The following is a 20849-nucleotide window of genomic DNA, read 5'->3' as shown; positions in this document are numbered from 1 at the left end:
AGATTGACTTTCCAATCAGAGCTCTCACTCAAATAAATGTTTAACCATCTGTAGTCAGTAATTAAATGGACAAAATGGTTGACCTGTTTAGGCAAAAAAAACAATGAAAACTAGAGTGTAAGAATGATACTTTAATTAAAAATTGTCCTCAATCATTGGATTTCATCATGTGACTTTATTCAGCTACTAAAATCATTTGCATGTGTTGTCATTTTCTAATCAGCTATACATGTCAAGGAATCACAAATATTCCACTTCAAATTATGCATTTGATGTTTAAGTTTCATAATCAAGGATTTTTTTTAAATATATGTAATGATCTGTAAAAAAGAAAAATGTGCCAATTAAATGATTAAAGTAATACTAATCATTCAGTGACTCCATAAGAGGCAGAACGATGGTTTTCTGACGAGTAAACAAAGCGGAAAGTAATTTAGGAACTCTAAGTGCCTTTCAGCTTAAAGCCTTTGATAATCAATCATTTTATCACCAAAATCACACAAGAAGTTTGACCTGTGCCAGGTCTCATTAAAATGACTTTTCACCCGACAGCCTTGGACAGGTTGCAGTGAGAAAACTGCACGTCATGACATCAAAAGCAGAGTGTGATGAAAATACTCATGTTAACATATCAGTAAGGTGCGAATTGAACAAATAATGTGTGCATGATTAGTGATGCTCCAACGAAGGCCAACCGTGGAAAACACTACCAAGCAAATCAAACTGCGTCCTGAACATGAGTCTCATTCCGCTGCGATCTATATTTATATTTTAACCTGACACTTGAACAGTCAATGCATCTACATGGTTACACAAAAACCTCATGTTTGTGTGCGTGGAGTTTCCATCACACGTACATTTACAACATCTTTACATACATCAGTACCGCAACTAGGAGCTATTTCGCGGCCCTTTGAATGCGGTACAAAGCAACCAAGCTATGCAGGGAGTGATGACAGGGAGTTGTTGGTGTTTATAAAGCATAGTGGCTACAGTACTGTCAAAACATCTTGCCTGTACGCCCAAAACTAAGGTATTAAGTGGCCCCTGGACGTTCGAAGGATTACTTCCGCCAATATATGAAAAGTGTACCGGGAGTGGTATCTGGACATGCAGATAGTTTGGCTTTTGTGTGCTGAGGTTTTATTTGTTGAGGTTTTCAAAGATCCATCTCAAGCTTGCGGTTGTCCCTCGTTTACGATGCAGGTAAATGGACTTTTGTCTGTTGTGCTCAAGGCGACAAACCAGGTGTGCACAGCCATGGCAGCGCTCAGAGAGGCCGTACCTCAGCCAAACTAAAGGCTAAAGTCAGCTTGCCCACAAGCTCACAGGGACAATGCTCACAAGCTGCTGGTTAATGGGCATCTTTCATGGCACGTAGTTTAGCATCTTAGCGTGCTAACGTTTGCTAACGGGTACTAAATGCAGAGAACAGCTGAGGGAAACGAAAATGGTTTTAGACTTTGCATGCCTGCTGTGGACGAACTGCTGCAATTAAAAGAATTAATTCCGTCAGGGAGCTCGCTCAAGTTATTTCGGTGTGGCCACCAATGTGAGCCACTAACAGGCCATTTGCCTCAGTTGGATCTGAATGGAGGCAAATAACACCAAACTATCTGCTTAATATCACTTGAGGTAAGTGACAAAAAAAAAAAAATCAATTTTCCCAAATTACCCCTTTAAACTTTATTTCGCTTTGGTTGAACATTTTCAGTTTTTGTCCGTGCAGTACTTGACCCGTCAGTCGGCCTGTGACCACAGCAACTCCAGGCTCGACACTCATTGCCAGCATTCAGGATTCTTCCTGAGCTGTAACATCAGTAATGGGTAACAGGCTCAATGACGCTTCTCCCCACGGGGACACTTGACCGGTGGGTCAAATGTTCAATTGCTTGTGAAAATTGGAAGTAAAACCTCCCTGCGGGTTGCCTGGCAAACTTCTTGAGCTCCAAGTGAGGAACAAGCGCAAAAAAGTGGAATTATTCAACCCAAGAGAAATAATATTAGTGACCAGTGGTCACACACGAAGAAAAGAAAACACCTATTGCATAGTACAAGAATATCAGGCAGGTATCGATGAGTGAAAGTAATCCTGTCATTGAAGTGTTGTTACTGCAGTGCTGTGTACATTTGAATGGTTTCAGAAGGGGGGACAGAGCCTAAACTCTTTGGTTTGGTTTTGACTTAACCACCACACTTTGGGCTGCCTTATAAAAGGAATCCGGAAATTGTTCTTTATACTATGTAAAAATCCATCTGAATGTACAGACCTATAAAACTAAACCTAGTCTAACTGAGTTATTTGTCAGTGTTACAGGAGCTTTTCTGAGATCTCTCAGATAGGCATACTTAAAATACACCAAATAATCACAAGTAAGCTCCAATATTTTGCCAAACACACTTGTAATATCTATAGTTTGACTGACTAAGGCTTTTCAATTTCAGTGTAGCATAAAGTGCCTTATAAAGTAAGCACGACACTCTAGTGAGTTTTGTGGCACAGTTGATTAAAGAAAGAAAATTAAATTATGAAAACAAAAGGCAATCACTTCCAGTACTGGCAGGAGATGGTTTGGATTGTGCTTATGTAAATGAAGTTTGGGGGCGGGGGGGGCAAGAAGAAAGAATTAAGGAGTTGATATAGTTGATTGCTCTCCTCCCATTTACTGTATAAGCGCACTGTAAACGTTTCAAGTGTGATTCCTGTTATGAACTGAGCCTCTTTTCAACGTGGTCCTCATGCATCCTGCAGTAGTTTCCCACTGCTGCCAGCTTCCGGTCTCCTCCTCCTCCTCATCTTCCTCTTCTCTTTGGCAGTAGTGGTTTCTTGGAATTGACTACAATGCAGCTGTGCAATACCATTAGTTTCTATCCTCTGTTTGTGGCTCGACTTGACTTAGCTGATGCTGAGCTGTGCAAATCCAATGAGTTTAATATCATCAGGAATTTCAGACTCCTCCACGCCGGATGCCTGGAAGAGAGGAGGAAAAAAGGCTGTAAACGGCTTATAACATCTACATATAAAATCGGAATATTCATGATTCTGTCAGTGTACTTACCAATTTAAAAGTCACATTTTTGTTATTATGAGTGTCGTCAACAATCTTTTGTAAATTGGCAGCAACTGGACAGAAGACAAAAACTTGAAATGAGGGATTGTTCAACAGAATACAAAATTATAAACCAGCTGCATTCAGATTATACTGCGTCAGAACTTTATACGTCTTTTTTGCTTGTTTCCACTGGTTGCTGGACAGCATTAGTAGAAAAGTAGAAGTCATCGCTCTTTTTACACGAGACAGAATATTATATCAGAAAACTAAACCTATTAGACAAGTACATTGAGGTGGTAATATAATATATCTCTTACTTACCAATGACTAAGTCTCGCCCATCAACCAGACCAGCTGAGACCAACTCCTGAGAAACTCCATCAGCCGAATCTGAGGGCAGATATAAAGAGGAGGTTGAGACTGGAGCCTTTTCAGAACAAGATAGAAGAGAAACAGCTCGCGGCTGCATCGTACCTCTGCCGGACATGAACTCAAATCGGATGTCGTTGAGTTCTTTCTTGGGGTTCCTCAGTCTCAGGACGAGGCTTATGGGGACGCTGGCATTTGCTGCACCCGGATCCTGCAACAGCACAACCGATAAGTATTTACTGTTCAGCCTATCTGGTTAGAATTCACAGAAAGGAGGTTAGAAACACAGCGACTATAATACATGGTAAATCATGCTCTGCCAAAGTGAGCCCAATGTCGTTGTTATGTTCAAAGTATCTACATTTTCTGCCTATGCACGGTGTCCAATGCACACCTACAAAGTGAAGGTAAAAAATGTAGGTGTGAGGAAGTTTCAGAGAGCTCAACTTGAAAATGCAACAAAAGTGATGCCTTTAATCGTAAGCAATGCATTCACATTACCAGCCGAATTATACAACAAATAATACTGGCTATTGTGTTTTAGTGTTATTAAATGTTGTGAAGAGAATGTGATTTTAGAGGTACAGGTTTTACACGACCTCATGGAGGAATGCATATGTACCTGAGCAGTGGCTGCACGTGAAGGGCTTGCTGTTTGAGCGGGGGCCTGTGGAGGAGCATCCTCCCCTGACTGGCCCACATTGGCAGGGCTCTCGCTCGCAGCTCCCAGTGGCTGCAAATGTGGTGTGGAGCCATCCGCTGGTGGGAAAAGCTAAGAGAGGATCGGAAGTCAGTGGGTGTTTTGGGGTTTTACAACAATGGAGAAAAAAAAAACATGGACACACATAGGACAGTCATGCAGATTGCTTAGGTGAGGCATTGCCACAAATCAAGATTTTCAAGTCATGTCCACTACAAATGGACTCACCTGCATATTCTCAGGCCCGTCCTTGACTCTGGGGGACTGCAGAATGGACATGACAGATTGTCAGGATTAAAAACATGCAATTCTCCTTTTATCCCCCCAAATGTATGGACTGATGGTGTATTGTAAAATTGAAAGAATTTGACACAAGGCAACTTTAAATCACAGAGAGCAAAATCCCACACCAAGACAAGGAATGAACACATGTTGGAGAACATGAGCCGGTGTCTGGTCCAGATATTCTCAAATATCAGTTCGACCGACCATGATAGATCACTGCAGTCTTATGTTAGTCTCAACTTGCATCACACTCACATTGAGGCAGGAGAACTAAGCAAAAGCACAATGCAGCTTGGCTGAGAAACGTTGGCTTGGCTGAGGCCCACTAGCTCCACCTGCTGGCCGTAAGGACGCTGCGCGCAAAGAGGAACACAGCAAAGTGGCCTTGTAAACTAAACTGAGTTGACTGGGCATGTGAAGTCTCACCCGCAGCGCTGCCACGGCAGCTTTGCCCTCCTCGCTCTCCTCGTCCAGCTCGTCGTCGCTCCACTCCCACATGCCGTCCTCCGTCTTGTGGAGGCGGCCACTTGAGCCGGGCACGCGACGCACCTGGGTAATGCAAGAAAAAAAGAAGATGTTACAAGTTCGGAAACTGGGACAGTACACCAGTGGAGAGCAAAACAGAATGGCACACGTTAAATTAGTAACTATCAAACCTTTTTGGATCGCTCAGTTATTGTCGGACCTTTGTGTAGAAGCCTCTCCTGCAGGTACTCGTTGTTCTGTAAAAAGAAAAGAAAGTATTCTTTCTGAAATGCACCCACCATAACAATTTCAGTGAGTTTTAATAATAGTGATGAAAGGCTCACTTTGGCTTTAGTGAAGAATTTATGCTTCAGCAGCTCTGCGGCAGTTGGCCTAAATAGGAAAATAGACAAGGATGTTCATTATATTTTGGGCTCTAATGGAACAACTTGGCACAACTTTAATCTGGCATAAGGCAAAGAACAAAAAAGGTTTTAGCACCAACTGACCTTTTTTCTGGATCCTTCTGTAAACACAGAGAGAGCATCTTCCTGAAGGACTTGCCATACTTCTTTACTATCTCCTTGTCTGTGATGCCAGTCTCCAGACAGGGCGGGTCGTTCTGCAAGGTCAGCATCAGCACCTACGGACACGTAAAGAACAAACAACAGCCTAATTAAACTCAACACCCTGTTGATCAGCATTTCCACGACTAAATACAAAGCGCAACAGAACTCCTTGAAATAGTCTTTCCTTGTTTTGTTTAGTGGTTTAAAATGTTTATTTCTATGCTTAAATAAATCTTGTTAATCAAGCAAAAAAGCTGTAGCTTTCACAACATGATGTGCCTCGCAACCAAAGAGATAAGAGATGGCCTACCTTCATCGGTGGGTATTTGTGATATGGTGCAGCTCCCGTGGCCAGTTCAATGGCTGTTATCCCGAAACTCCAGATGTCGGCTTTGAAGTCATAGCCGCGGACCTGCAAATTAAAAACAGATCAGAGTAAACAGACCTGATAGCTCTCGTCTTTTTTTTTTTATCACCCAGTTATGAGGCATTACAAGATCTACAAAATGAGCCTGCTACCTGCTCCATGACCTCCGGCGCCATCCAGCATGGGGTCCCCACAAATGTCTTGCGGACCTTGTTCCTAGTCATGTCTCCTCCTGCTGCGAGAAAGGCACTCACACCAAAGTCTGTGGAGCATGTGAGGAAATATATGTTAAACGACTCAAATATTTTGAAATATCAAAAAAGAAAAGAAAAGGGTAACAATGTGGAACTAGTTTGTTGAGCTCGATAGATGCATCAGAATTCTTCAACACCCAAATCTAAACATGGACAGTCAATTGAGGGGCATTTTACTGTCAATTAAGGAAAGAAGTAAAACCACAGAGAAACACCGTACCAGCAATTTGTACTGAGCCATCGTCTCCGAGAAGAATGTTTCCAGCTTTTAGATCCCTGTGCCGGAAAGAGGGTTAATAGAGGTATGGTTAGGCTGTGCATACTGACACAGCAAATGAATAAAACTCAAACTATTTCTGATCTGCCATGTTTTGCACTTTAAATACAATTAAAAATAATTTTTGGCTATGAAGAGGCTTTTCTTCTCAGAAGTGGTTCAGCGTGTTCTATGTAAAACAAACTTCCTCAATTATGCAGTTTCACTGTATTAAATATTCACAAAGAGGGAGGTCTAGCTTAGGCAACATGCGTGTGCAGCTCACGCAAGGCTCGGTGCGGACGTTGAGAAGGGACCTACGGCGCACAGTGATGACAGCAAGGTACATCATCACAACTCACCGATGAATCTGCCCGTTTTTGTGGAGGTACTCCAGTCCCTCCAAGACCTCTTTCAGGATGCTGGCGATGCTGGCCTCATCCAGCACGCCGCTCTTGTGCTCGCCACGAGAGATGATATGCTTTATGATGTCCAACACTGAGCCTGAAAGAGTGAGGAAGACGATGGTCAGAGGACGCGCTGATGGTCACAGGACGTGGTTCACTGAGTGACTCCCTCTGCCACCTCCCCCAACTCAACAAAACACAGCCTGACACACCTCTGGAAGAGGTGCTCGGGATAATAAACTAGGTGCTTCCCACCTCAGTTGAGTTATGTAGCATGTTGCAGTAATGCCGAGGAATTCATTTGGTCTTCCCCTTAAATACATAAAGTGTGGAGCCAATAATACCAATTATAAGACATACAGGCAGAGGTCAAAGTTGGCCACTGCTGCAGGCAAAGAGAAGCAATAGGAAACATTTATATTTTTGTCATAGAAACTATTAGATGTAAAATCGTCCACAAGCAGCTGATATCGTTTCATAGTAAAAAAAAACAGACCGTATTACAACACAACCTAATAATGGGCCACATTATGTCAACTGGATTAAGTCACCGGGGAACTAAACAGTCAGTCAAAGTTCAAACCCCGGCGTGTTGAAGGTTAAAAACAATACAAAGCAAGGAGGTGTTATGAAGAAAGTCAAGGGGAAGATAAAGAGTGAGCCGAGTCATGTCAGGAGTTCCTTTTTCTTTAAACACAACAGAACTCACCACCACTGAGCAGCTTCATCACCAGCCACAACTCATCCTTCACCACAAAGGAGGTATAATAAGACACAATGTTCGGGTGGTGGCACTGACTCATAGCCTGGATCTCTTTCTACACAGAAGGAAATATGAGAGACACGGTCACACTGGGAGCAGAAATGTGGAGACACCTTGCAAATAACAATGCCAACAAGACATTTCCACATGACAGACACAACAGATGCATTCAGGACCTTTACATATCAGAAAAGGACTTCAATAAAGTATTATTACATTGGATGGCATACATTGCAATGTATTGAAAAGTCCTTGAAAAGCAATAATTTAGCTTTAAATGTAAATTACCGTATTTTCGCGACTATAAGGCGCACCGGATTATAAGGCGCATAGAATAGAAGATACGGCAGTAAAACGTTTGACTGGGGCTGCGTTATGGATCCACTAGATCAGGCTGTGCTAAATCAAACTTTATTAAGTGTTCTGAAAACTCTTCACTCCCATGGTAACGTTGTTCAAACGTTAATGTGGATATTAACAATATCTCTGAACCTCCAACTTTCGTTCTTGATTAATGAAAACATTCTTGGCAAATGCTTTCGTGCATCTTGCACCGAGAGGCAGCGCTGGGACAGACGGTGGCGCCTCGCGGCGGACCGTCAGCTCGATACCGAGATCTAACTACGAGCTTTTTAACTACACTTTAGTTTACAGCTTTAACAGCTTTAATATACGCTGTTGGAGCTGAAATTACCGCGGCTGCTGGCACCAGACTTTCCCTCCAATGGATCCTCGTTAACCAGTATGGATCAACCAATTGATCCATATATATGGCGCTCCGGATTATAAGGCGCACTGTCGTTTTTTGAGAAAAAAAAAAGGATTTTAAGTGCGCCTTATAATACGGTTGTCCCTTTGCTGCAAGGCTGCTACCAATAATGAGCACCTAAAGCTTATACAAAAGTCAAACCTCAAACAGTAGTGTTTACATACAGGTAACATGTATATCCATAACAATAGAGATATGACAACCAAAAGAGATTTTGTTCTACCAATTGAGTCGCTTTCTTTCAAATGTAATAATTTAAAAACTGATCCGTACTGTTTTATTGCAATGTTAGATGTACATGATTTGCATATGTCATTAACTATTTAGATTTGTACGGTATTTAATTTACTGGGTTAGACAAACAAAAGTTAATTCCTTTTGTTTATGTGGTCTATCCATTTTACCAACAAAAACTTAGGGAGAATTAAAAGAGTTCCCAAAGATACATTGGTTGATACTACTCTAAAGTAACTTTAAGCACGGTGTTGATCTGCATCATTTTTTAAACCAGAGTGTGACTCTCTACCAGCATTTCTCCAGCTTTGGAGAAGTAACTCAAAAGGATTCCCTTTTTCTCAGACATTGCAACTTGCTTAAAATAATTATTGTTAAGCTGAAAATATAAATGAACCAATCACCTGTTGAGGTGAATCAGTGGAATCCTGAGGTATCTCTTCTCACTATCTATCTTCTCACTGGACATCCACCAGCTCACTCATTTAACAAGTTGCCTTTGGGTATTTGTTTGTTTTCCCTAACCGCTTCTGCTGAAGATTGCATCTTAATTTAAAGGGAGATGGCATGCATCTACTATGAAATGATGCAGAAACCCCCAAATTACCATTTCTCGATATACAATGATATTACAATATGAACTCTGATATACCTCATCCGATTTGATCAATATCACTCATGTGGTTTAATCACAGAATACTAAAACACACTCTTTCCATTTATTCTATATATTTTGTTAATTTCACTGGAGATGGAATCACAATATGGCTAAACCCTGCAACCTTGACTCTGCATACATGTCCATCAAAGATGTGACTGTTGCACATTCCTCTACATCCAATTTACAAGTCACCTAGGCTCAAAACTTAGTGTAAATAACATTACATTTCATAAAGTATGAATCCATTAGTCTGTTGTTGGTTGCAGTGGTTCTGGTCTGTTTCTTACCAGGAGCTCATCCATGCTTGTTTGACACTTTTCCAGGTTGATGCGTTTAATGGCCACCTTCTCCTTTCTCGGCTTGCAGTATGCTGCTTGGACCACTGCAGTGGCTCCGCTCCCTGTGAACAACATCACGAGTGAAACTATTGCACTGTGGGGACTCAGGAGCCTTTCGAAAACCGCAGTCAGAATCAACCCAGATTTAGTTAAAAACTCGTTTCTAGGACTGAGTACTGCCGTAACTAATCAAAGGGAATTAGACAATACTGTAATATAACGTTACACCATCAATCAGTCTTTATTTTCATTTGTTTAAAGTCGTCAGTCACGTTACCTTGACTGAAGCAAAGAATGAATAGCTCACGATAATCCGTGTCATACCTTCAGTAAGAGCACCACCCTCTTCAACAACTGCCGAATCTTCACGCACCCATGAGCTAACTTGTGTTAGCTAGCCGTTTAGCTTCGTGCTGGCTGGCTAAGGATCCATCTCAGTTTAACTCTCCTACTAGCTCAAAACTCATTAATTACTTTGGCCTAGCTAGAGGGAAACTCTGCAGAACGAACGACATAAAAGTCCGCTGAGCTGTTAGCCTTTACTGGGTGTATCTTAGCTAAGGGTTGTGACTGGCCTTGCGTTAGCTACAGGCATGCTAGCTAGCTAGCTAGTGTCAGTTGGCAGCCGACACCGCTGCAAAGACAGGGGAGGGGGGGGCTAGAATGCTAACTTTAGCATGCTAAGATACTCACCTATCACCTCATTGAGTTCGTAGTCATCCCTGTCGATTGTCCAGGACTGAGAGGACTGGTCTTCTGCCATGTCGTCGTTGTTTGAACGCTGTGAACAATGCTGCTAAATAGAATCAGGGACGCTGTCTGGAATAATATCTTTGTAATTACTCCATTCGGCTCCGGTGATGATGGCTACTGCTGCCGTTCCGCTGACAACTCCTACGGCTCCTGTCAACACAACCTTACGCACGATTGACGCATCGTGTGACGTCGGTTGACGTACGCCCTCAGCAGCTAGAACGAAGACGTCGCCATCTTGAGTGTGGCAAAGTCTGACAAGTGTCAGCAAAAATCCCCCAAAACTCGGAAACCGTGTTCCACAGTAATTGGTTAGTTGATTAAAGTGCATAGACCATAAAGTGTTTTAGTCTTCAGACAACACACACATACACTAGTATCACGCTAGAGAACACCCGATAGAGGGCGCTATCGCCTGGGAAATTTGGTTCTTCTTGTGCAGTGTTTGATTTCTTGTTGCCCAGTGAAGTTTGACAGTCATAGGAGAAATACCACAGGAATGAGTGGGAGTGTTGCAATTTTTTAGCAGGAAACTATATGAATTACAAGTCAAATGCATGCATTTTATTGTTAGCAAAAGTAAAACCAGAATGGGTAACTTCAGTGTTACATTAGTAGATCATTAAGTGTTAAGTGTGAATAGATTACTATAAAACTGAAAAAGGTCAGTATTGAATGGATGTTATAACTCGTGAGATGCTGTTTCTTTTGTGTATGTTTTGGAAGCTGATGAATTTTTAATCAATAAAAACAAACACAAACCCAGTTTTAAATAAATACAAATTCAAACTAGACCAAATATTTGTTAAAACACTCAATTTTATATTTAGCACTTCAGAATTGTCTTAATCAAATGTATTCTGGTTTAACTACTCATGTTTTGTAATCTGATTCCCTAATCCAGATCACATGTGATCAGCTAATACTCAGGAATGTTAAGATATAAGCAGTTCATTTGTTGTAGCTGTTTGAGGCAGTGTTTGTCTTAAGAGATTTAATGAATGTCGGGTAGTTTGATGAGAACTATTTTTGTATTTGTATTTGTATTGTATCCTATGCCCAGTTTTTGTCTTGAAAAGTAGTCCTACGCAGTAACTATGGCAATTAAACACAGTAAATATAGTGGAGTAAAAAGCATACAATTCTTCTGTAAAATGTAATGGAGTTGAAAAATAAAGTAGCATTAAATAGAGATGTCGAAGAATAGCAAAAATGCTACAAATTTGTACTTTTTGTACTACTAAAGTGACTAATTTTACTTGGTCATTTTCGGCAACTGGATAGCAGACATGCTACAGTGTTTAAGGTGTATTTACAGGCTACTTTAAGTTTATTCTTTATGTTGAAACCTACCAAAAAGTTTCATGAAAACCAGATGGTCAGTGTACTCAGAAGAAGTGCTCACCGCCCAGTGTATTCAAAACAAAATTTAATTTGCCGATTTACACATCGGAGAGTTGTTTACGTATTTCTATATGGATCATCCCTTAACTTCCTTTTTTTCCCAAAGCCTTATGCAACTGGAATTGCATAAGATACATATGGTTGTTTTGGGGGAAAGCAGAAGTGTGGATGGTATCAGTGTTATATGAGGAAACAGTGGATCATCAGACACTCACACCATGCACATACATGGACTTAATCAACAGTTGGACTCCATTTTCTGTTTAAAGTGTTTGGAAGTTTTGTGTGATGCATTTCACTGTTGTCATGCAACTGTCATGCAAAGACCTTTGCTGCATAAGTAATTTGGCTGCAGTGCAATGTTAATAGTTTGAGCCAATTACATGGCTAAAAGGAATAAATCATCAAGTATGTAAGGTCAATAAGCAACCCCCTTTTGCCTCATGGGGTATTCTTCCAGACGCCTTTGTGGCTCATAGAGAAGCTCCCAGATAAAGGTGTGTACAAAATGTGAATCCAAGATCAAATGTTTTGGTAAAATAACCCCCCGATTGTTCACCACTGCCCTCCTGTTCCACTGCGTGTTCCCCTGAACCTCGTGTTCTTTTGGAGGTGGTCGGCCCCAGGGCCGGAAGCTCATCACCTGATGCTGCATTGAATCCCTGTGAGCCTGATGCTGACGGTGCGCTGAGGGTAAGCCCGGCCTGAAAGGGAAGTGCTGAGAGCCACAAGAGCCCCAAACGCACCAGTGATTGCAGTGCTATTATCCTGCCATTGCTAAGGTGCACATGAAAAGCAAAGCAGGAGAGAATAACCAATGTTCTTCAAGTTGATGTCAACTCTGCGATTCAGCCTCCATGATCATGTTTATCGTTTGTTTCAATGCAAGCGGGTTTCTCTGTGGAAACATAAATGCCAAAGCTGCTTCAGGAAATATAAACAACAGACATGAAGTGAATTTCCCCATTCCATGAATATGAAAACCGGATATCATCTCTTGAGGCTTGTGGGTGCTCCCCCCAAGTGTTTAAGAGAGCTGGATAATGAAGGGCGTGGATTGAAATGTTTCATTTTATAAAAATCTCAGTCTGTGACATTGACCAGTCCCACGGCGGATGGCATAGGCGGTGAGGTACTGCAACCTTCCCTGTTGTGACATCAGCAGTGCGGCTTTCATTTTAAGGCTTGTCAAACCGGTGTTGAAGCCTCGGGCAGTGCTGACATTATTCAGACTAAAAGTGGAGACCCACTTGTACACCTCCTTTGGTGTTGAGCTCGACAATCGCCACACTGGGAAGGGTTCTTACCTTATTTGCTCACATGGAAACAGGGAGACACTTTGGGTGAGGCGTCACATCAAGTGAAAGGAGGAAAAAGCAAGTTACAGCGTGAAGGAAAGATCCCAACAATTAAGTCGGCATGGGAAAGAATGGCACCGAAGCGAAGGTCAATGGTAGGACATATTTTTGTTTCATTGTGGTTACTGAAGTGTGTTTTGCACTAGCAACACCTAACTTTGTTCCAGCGGTTTTCAACAATGAATGAGGCCTAATCCGGCGATTGCAATTGTTGCCATCAGAGGTTTTTCTTCTCTAACCGAGGGTACTTACATAGTGAACGAAATGTAAGATCACCTACACCAAAAGGTGTGGCTCCTCTAGTTTCACCTTGACGCTGACAGAAACAGCCTACAGTTACCCCGAGGGAGACACACAACGCTGTTACTGTTGCAGGAGGCGCACACCTCTCTCCTCTCGGGCTTCAGTGTGTTGTTTGACTTTTTTTTTTTTAAAGCGTTCGCGTTTTACAGTGCGTTAAAAGAGCATGGATTGAGTGAAAAGTAGAAGACAGCGCCTGGTAGTAACGCGGGGTGTCCACCAGTGGGGGCCAGCGAGTCAACAATTGACCCCCTAGTAAGCAGAATACACGTTTTATTACATTGACTGTACGTGCATCTTCCAAGTCATTTTACATGATGAAATGAATTCACATAGCTGGAAACTGTGTAATCTGTCTATAAACCGCACAGGGAATAGAGCGAAAGTAAATCAATAAACTGCTGAAGCATGATGAGCTGAAGCATGATGAGGAAACATGATGAGAAATATGCTATATATCATGGATTAGTTGCTGTGCGTCGCAAACACAATATTTAACGTAAACGACCAGGTCATTGTGTGTCTTCAATACAGTCCCCACGGTCATCTCGTCCTCCCTCCCCTTAGTATCCTCTGAACCCATTTAACCGCACCAACATTTGCCATAAAACTCCTCTCGCCGCTAACGTCAGCTGAAGTACGCGCGTGCGTGGTCGCTGCAGACCGTCCCGCGGGAGATGAACGGTGGACTTTGAGCGGGGCTGGTCCACGCTGGTCCACGCTGGTCCACCCCCCCTCCCTCAAACGAAACGGTCGCAGCGAGCGCGCACAGTCGGGTAGCGCGTGAGGACCAAAGGGGCGCCATGTACTGCCTGCGGGGACCCAAACTCAGCTCGTCTGAGGAGATGCTGCGCTACGCCAGAAGCCAGAAGGTGGTACAGATGAACTTGGAGCTCATAGGTAGGCTCCTGTGCAACTATTCCACAGCACGTGTCAGACTGAGTAGTGTTTAAAGTTCCAGTTACCGGATTGATGGGTTGCGTTGAACGGGCACCAGTTGGTAACCTTTTTGTTAGAAGATCAGTGTTTAATCAGATGGTCGGTTCCCTCTGTTGCTTGGGCTTCTTTCCACAGGCATGGAAGGCGATGCGGACCTCCAGTTCCTCCTTCAGGGGGGAGACCTCCTCAAGGTCCGCTCCCTGTCCTGGAAGAAGACGCGCCACTTCAGGCTCATGGAGGACTGTAAAACCATGTGGAGTGAATCGAGGAAAATGTTCAAGAATAGCAAGACCTGTGAGTGCTCCCACCCTGTGTGTGAGACCTTCCAGAAAACAACAACAACAACAACAATTATGAACAACTCTCGCGTGTGATATATGTTTCCTCACCAGTGACATAAAGTTATCACATCATATCATTTATGTCTCCAGGGCTGATGCAAGTTAAACGTTCGTTTTTCCTCCATGGGTTATAACATTTAAGGACTGACCTTTGAACTGTAAAAAGATTAATCCAGTGTGAACAAAGTCTGTTTTATCAAAGGCAACCGGGTTGTTATCAGTGATTTGTTTTGTGGGTGTGTTAATCAAGATAGTGATTTTTATTTTTTTATTCATACATCTGTAGAGTGGTTTCAGTGAGTCTGTTTATATACCTCAGAGAACATACATGATCTGCAAACTCTTTAAGGTTCATCCACAACTTTGCACATCAGCAAATTTTAACTTGTGATGTGACGTCAGCAAACTGCCAACAGCAGCTTTGTGTTTACAAAGCATGTTGGTCTGTCACACCTTGAGAATAAAAAAAAATAAAGAGCTGCCTTTTTTTATTAGCCCAATTAGACATATTTAAAATCCTTTACTTATTGATAGACTGGGAGTGTAGGACAGCAGGACTCCGACACACGATGCTCATCACTTATTCAGAGATGTTGGTTAACAAGGCTTCTGTTGATAGACATTCATCGGGTTACTTTTCCAGGCAATTGGAGAGCATCTCTTCAATGTTTTGGTAGACCCACGTGTACCAAACCGGTACAAAATGTCAGCATGCAATCTAGACTAAACATATTTGTTAAAAGTAATCATTAGTAAACAAAAGATAAACGTCCCAAATTTACACTTCAAATAGGTTTGGCCTAAAATGTAAAAAAAAAAAAATCCTGTCTTCAGTTTCACTCGACGACATCTCGGCGGTGCGAATGGGCCGTCAGTCGGAGGGCCTGCAAAAGAACACGGAGGACCTCGTGGAGGGCCGCTGCTTCTCCATCATGTTCAAGGGCCGCCGCAAGAACCTGGACCTCATCGCCAGCTCAGAGGAGGAGGCCAAGCGGTGGGTCAACAGCCTGCAGAAAGTGGTCTCCAACAGAAACAACCTCAACCGCCTGCAGAAGACCGAGCAGTATCCTTATCATGAGAGCGGGGGCTTAGACTGAGAGTAGGCGGGACCCGGATGTCCAACACAAATTAAGTATGCAGACAGGAAGATGCCATTACATCTACTCTCCTTACATTACAAGCGTTATAGTTGGATCTTCAACTGCCTGAGGAAAGCCGACAAGAACGAGGATGATAAGATGAGTCAATCGGAGCTCAAGGACTTCCTGCGTCTGATCAACGTCGAGGTGGACGACAAGTACGCCGAGATGCTCTTCCAGGTGAACCTGCCGACCTTATTCAATGATTCATAAATGTCATAATCATGAGTACACATCCTCAGGAGCAGTTAAACAGAACTGAAAAAGGATGGTAACGTTTTTAGTTTGGGGGTCGACTTTCATGTGACATTTCAACTGTGCAGAAATGCGACAAATCCAAATCAGGATACCTGGCTGGAGAGGAGATCAAACATTTCTACGAATTGTTGACCCAACGGGAAGAGATCGACATCATCTACGGGGAGTACGCTAAGCCGACGGGCTTCATGAGTCCTCAGAACCTAGTAGACTTCCTGATTAAAGAGCAGAGGGAGGAGGCCACGCTTGCCGACGCACACAACATAATCCAGAAGCACGAGCCAGATGACAATGGTCAGTACGTTCTGAACATTAATGCTGAGAGGTGCAGAACATACCTCGTGGTCTTCATCTCCGGTTTCCGTGCGGAATCAATCATCTCCTTGTGTTCTTTCAGCCAAGGAGAAGAATCTGCTGTCCAAAGACGGCTTCCTCATGTACATGCACCACCCAGAGGCCATGGTGCTCGATCCAGCCCACAGAGAGGTGTACCAGGACATGAGCCAGCCCCTTAACCACTACTTTATCTCCTCCTCGCACAACACCTACCTTATGGAGGACCAGCTCACAGGGCCCAGTAGCACGGAGGCTTATGTCAGGTAACTTCTTTCTACTGTATGATGACGGAGGCCCGGCAGGTGGATGTGAAGACCCACTGGGCTTGGTTGATTAAGTCACCATTTGATAGACAGCCAGAGTTGATTAATTGTTTAAGGGACTCACACGATATCTACATCTTCTGATTTTGACTGTAGACCTAAAGTCGTTTTGAAATGGGACTATTGATCTGACTAAACAAGACATTTAATGGGATCTCTGTTGGTGCTATGAATTTGTAACCGTCCCAATGAGGGTGTTAATGCCGTCAATCCTTGGGCAGCTTGGAAGAACTCTCTTAAGTCCAACTATTCTGTCTCCGATGTTGGTGTTAGGGCCTTGCTGAAGGGCTGCCGCTGTGTGGAGCTGGACGTCTGGGACGGATCAGACGATGAGCCAGTGATCTACCACGGCTACACACTGACCTCCAAGATCCTCTTCAAGGACGCCATCAAATCCATTAAGGAGTACGCCTTTAAGGTGCGTTTGGCGTTCTGCTAATATCCGCCACGCAACTGCTCTGGACCTGAGTGCGTTCTGCTTTCTGTCCGCTCATCACCCAGACGTCAGATTACCCCGTTATTCTCTCCTTGGAGAACCACTGCAGTGTGGCGCAGCAGGAGGTCATGGCCGAACACATGACCTCCATCCTGGGCAGTGCACTCGTCACGGCCCCCCTGGGAGGCGTAATGCCCTCCGACTTTCCATCTCCCGAGGTTTGTATCCACTCGTATCGATCGGCAGAGTACATTTTCTTTTGCGCTTTCTGTGCCAGCCGCTCACGGTGCTACGCTCGTTCAGGAGCTGAAGGGCAAGTTCCTGATCAAAGGCAAGAGGTTAAACAAGCTGGAGGCCAGTTTTGCTCCCGAGGCAGCTGCAGCTGATGAAACAGACGTGACGGAGGAGGACGAGGCAAATAGCGAAGACAGGGACGGACAGAAGGAGGAGGAGAAAAAAAAGGTGGGGTGTCCCGCCGAGTGGGAGCATATGCAGTAACTGCCCTCACACATTCTTTTAGACCTTTGTTTTGTACTGATGCTCGATTTTCCCCGTTGGTCCGATGAAGGAGACAAAGAAGCTGAAACTAGCAAAAGCGTTGTCCGACATGGTGGTGTACTGTAAGAGCGTCCACTTTAACGGCTTTGAGGACGCGAGACAAAACCTGAGCTTCTACGAGATGTCGTCCTTCAAGGAGCCGAAGGCCATGACACTGGCAGAGGAGTCGGGTGAGGAAGCTGGGCTACTCAAATGTTATAGTGTCAAGATGTATACTAAGATCTTACCAGTAAGGAAATTTAAATCAATCATAAAAGGTTGTCTTCAATTTTGCTTTTTTGCTGAAGACTTATGATCATATGACCATCCTCACGTTACAGCTACGTCTGTGATCTTAGCCTCTGCGTGATAATAGGAATTTAGGATCTGGCTTTCCCGCTTAGCACTCAGTTTTTCTGCCTCGATGTGCTCTGTGCAGCCAACTCGTACATCCGCCACAACGTGGACAAGTTGAGCCGCATCTATCCAGCAGGCTCCAGGACCGACTCTTCCAACTTCAGCCCGGTGCCTCTGTGGAACGCCGGCTGCCAAATAGGTACACAATGGGAATGGCAATTGCTTACATGGAAAGCGCAGTTTCACAACTACCTGATGGGAGACAGTGGCTTGGTTTTGATTATTCATTTTGTCCTTGCGTCTTCTTGTAATTCCCTTTTTAGTGGCCTTGAACTTCCAGACAACCTGCACGGACATGGATGTCCACCAAGGCCGATTCCTGGTGAACGGAAAGAGCGGCTACATCCTGAAGCCGGCCTTCATGAGGGACGGAGCCACAGAGTTCGACCCCATCACCCTGACCCGAGGACCCTGGCTCAAGCACAAGACGCTCCATGTCATGGTGAGTGTGTGTTTTTTTCCCTGCAGTGATGTGCACTGGCCTGCCCTCCCCCCAATCTGCAGAGTTGAGGTCTGGGAGGATCTTTCTATCGGTCTGACATGACGTACCCATGTCTGTCGCCAGGTTATATCCGCACAGCAGCTCCCCAAAGTGAACACGAGGAAGACCTCCATTGTGGACCCGTTGGTTAGAGTGCAAGTGTACGGAGTGCCGGCCGATGTCGCTGAGAAAGAGACCGCCGCTGTTGCAAACAACGGTACCTTACCCTTTGTACGCAATATTCTTGCGTGCAGTATAAAAAAATGTGCTCCAGAACATGTCTCTAGCAGTCCTAGCCGTAGTAGACCAGAAGGCAATGCAGTCTGGTCTACTGAGGCTACACACAGCTGCATATAGCTGTATTCACTACCTTTGGGAGTCTGCACACATGAGAGAGAGGAAAGCTGAGAGGCCCAAGTCGACGTCACAAATATATGACACGCATTTCCTTTTATATTTTGGACTGAAGGTTTCAACCCAGCGTGGAATGAAAACTTCCAGTTTGATGTGTACGTGCCGGAGCTAGCGCTGGTGCGCTTCACCATCGAAGACCACGACTCCACGTCCAGTAATGACTTTGTCGGGCAGTTCACACTTCCATTCGACAGCTTAAAAATGGGTGAGTTATTTGTTTTCACACTTCATAAATGAACAGTAGCACTGAAGCTGTGAAGCGTAGACAACTCAGTTCAGCACTTCATCACTGACTGTTACCCACCCCCCAGGATACAGACACGTGCCTCTGCTCGGTAAGAACGGAGACACGCTGCCCTCATCTGGACTCTTTTTACACATTATGGTCCTCGATGTCGAGTGAGACGTCGCCAACTGTGCTGCTGCAGGAAATAAGGACCTCCGTTTCTGCTGTTAATAAATCCTGTGTGTGTGTTTTTTTTCTCTACTGTTTTAGGTTCATGAGTAACCTATTACCCGCATTCCAGTAGTTTAAGCTGCTACTTTGAATGTCAGATAAAGACCACAATGTTTTCAGCAAGCTTAGCACCTATGACTGCAACTGGAAAGGAAGTTGTAATGTGACGTGTGCCCGTTTTTATAATGCTCCATTTGAGTCACATTACACCTTTTACGTCTCTAATTTCCAGTAAGTGAATGCATTTTTTGTTTTAAAATACGCTTTTATGAATTCTGCAGAAACATAAGCCAACATGGAAACAATGTGCTTTGTATTATTAAGTAATTTTAGCTAAGTATGACGTCTTTTTGTAAATCACAATGAAGATAAAGGTTTTCAACATGAACACCTGTCTCGCTTTTTTTTTTTTTTATATCTCCTCGCTGATGATGGCTGCGGCTGGGGGGAAAAAACAAAACAAAAACTAAAATATTTTTTGTGGCCTGCCTGTTCCCATTGTCAAGAGCTCCTGGAGAGAGTTTCTTCAAATGTCAACTTGGACTCAAGATTAACAAAGCCCACAAGTTGGTAAATGTCGAACAGGATAAAATGATAAAAAAGGATGACATTTTAGACAAACGGCAACGCTGATTACAGGAGGCGGCAAACTTTTTCTAGCACATTTGAAGGAAACTGTCTAGATTATCTGAGGATAAATTTATAAACTCTAGTCTTATAAGACATTAAAGATGATTCAATAAGCCTGGGGCTTCTCCTGCAGTGAAATCACATGTAATATTACAACAGTATTGTACCTTGGTTGGTGACTTAACAGGGAAAGAAGCTTTATAGTTTCTACAGAATGAAACCATTAACCAGTTGAACTTTGGACGGGGACGCCTTAGATACACAGTGTTCCGGGAGGTGGTGACCATAAATTCACAGCTCATGGACTAGCTTATGTTTGAGTGGCATTTGACTACTTAAACATATCTTATTTTTTTTTGCAACTCTCACTGAACAGCTGTTTCTGGAAAAATCCTCCAAAGAGGACTCGCTGGGCAACGGCAGACGCCGTTAGCACCTAGGAAACAAAGTGGAGCATTTAGCAGCTAAAGAGACATAAAGAGCCAAACGTAGAATAAATACTGGAGTTGCAGTTGGTCTGGAGCTACATCAGCACAAACTAAACAGGCACCTGTATGCTATGCTTTCAGTTTTGTTTGTTTACTGACATGTAAGATCAAATGAGCTTGTTTCAAGATGAAGCTTGTGTACGCAAAGTTTGTCATTAAGATGCTGACAGAAGACGAGCAATATTCCTTCATAAAATGTGCTTTATTGTGACATTATTTGAAGGAAATTAAAGTATGAAGTGAAAAAAAAAAAAGTACAGTGAGCTTTTCTAACAGAAGACAGTGACATTCTGGTGACTTGAGTTACAAGATTAAATCGGGTACAAACTTTAGAAAGCTTTGGCCTTT

The 20849-nt window shown here is 43.4% G+C and overlaps 2 protein-coding genes across 3 annotated transcripts; one reads left to right on the top strand and one right to left on the bottom strand.

The window, feature by feature from the left end:
- Nucleotides 1-111: 111 nt before the first annotated feature.
- LOC119209244 (serine/threonine-protein kinase OSR1-like) lies at nt 112-10433 on the bottom strand. The gene is made up of 17 exons (XM_037458412.2): nt 10184-10433; nt 9440-9552; nt 7435-7543; nt 6681-6822; nt 6283-6338; nt 5961-6070; nt 5752-5853; nt 5382-5515; nt 5217-5265; nt 5064-5129; nt 4834-4956; nt 4351-4386; nt 4045-4194; nt 3528-3633; nt 3375-3443; nt 3060-3124; nt 112-2971 (listed from the first exon to the last, which is right to left on the bottom strand). Exons 1-17 carry the CDS (start codon nt 10251-10253, stop codon nt 2897-2899), a joined length of 1575 nt encoding a protein of 524 aa, XP_037314309.1. The 5' UTR covers nt 10254-10433; the 3' UTR covers nt 112-2896.
- A 2379-nt stretch (nt 10434-12812) lies between these two features.
- Nucleotides 12813-20813, top strand: LOC119209064 (1-phosphatidylinositol 4,5-bisphosphate phosphodiesterase delta-1-like). Of its 2 annotated transcripts, none has more exons than XM_037458001.2 (15): nt 12813-13100; nt 14380-14538; nt 15420-15648; nt 15775-15904; nt 16048-16276; nt 16380-16581; nt 16915-17059; nt 17143-17295; nt 17381-17539; nt 17646-17805; nt 18054-18170; nt 18295-18473; nt 18597-18729; nt 18982-19131; nt 19238-20813. In XM_037458001.2, exons 1-15 carry the CDS (start codon nt 13067-13069, stop codon nt 19327-19329), a joined length of 2271 nt encoding a protein of 756 aa, XP_037313898.1. In that variant the 5' UTR covers nt 12813-13066; the 3' UTR covers nt 19330-20813. The 2 variants fall into 2 exon arrangements, with proteins under 2 accessions (XP_037313898.1, XP_037313896.1); XM_037457999.2 differs by lacking the exon at nt 12813-13100 and adding an exon at nt 13435-14205.
- The last annotated feature ends 36 nt before the right edge of the window (nt 20814-20849 follow it).

Source organism: Pungitius pungitius, chromosome 15, assembly GCF_949316345.1.
Source record: "Pungitius pungitius chromosome 15, fPunPun2.1, whole genome shotgun sequence".
Lineage (NCBI taxonomy): Eukaryota > Metazoa > Chordata > Actinopteri > Perciformes > Gasterosteidae > Pungitius > Pungitius pungitius.
The sequence above is the reverse complement of the archived record's forward strand: the minus strand, read 5'-3'. Positions and strand labels throughout refer to the sequence as shown.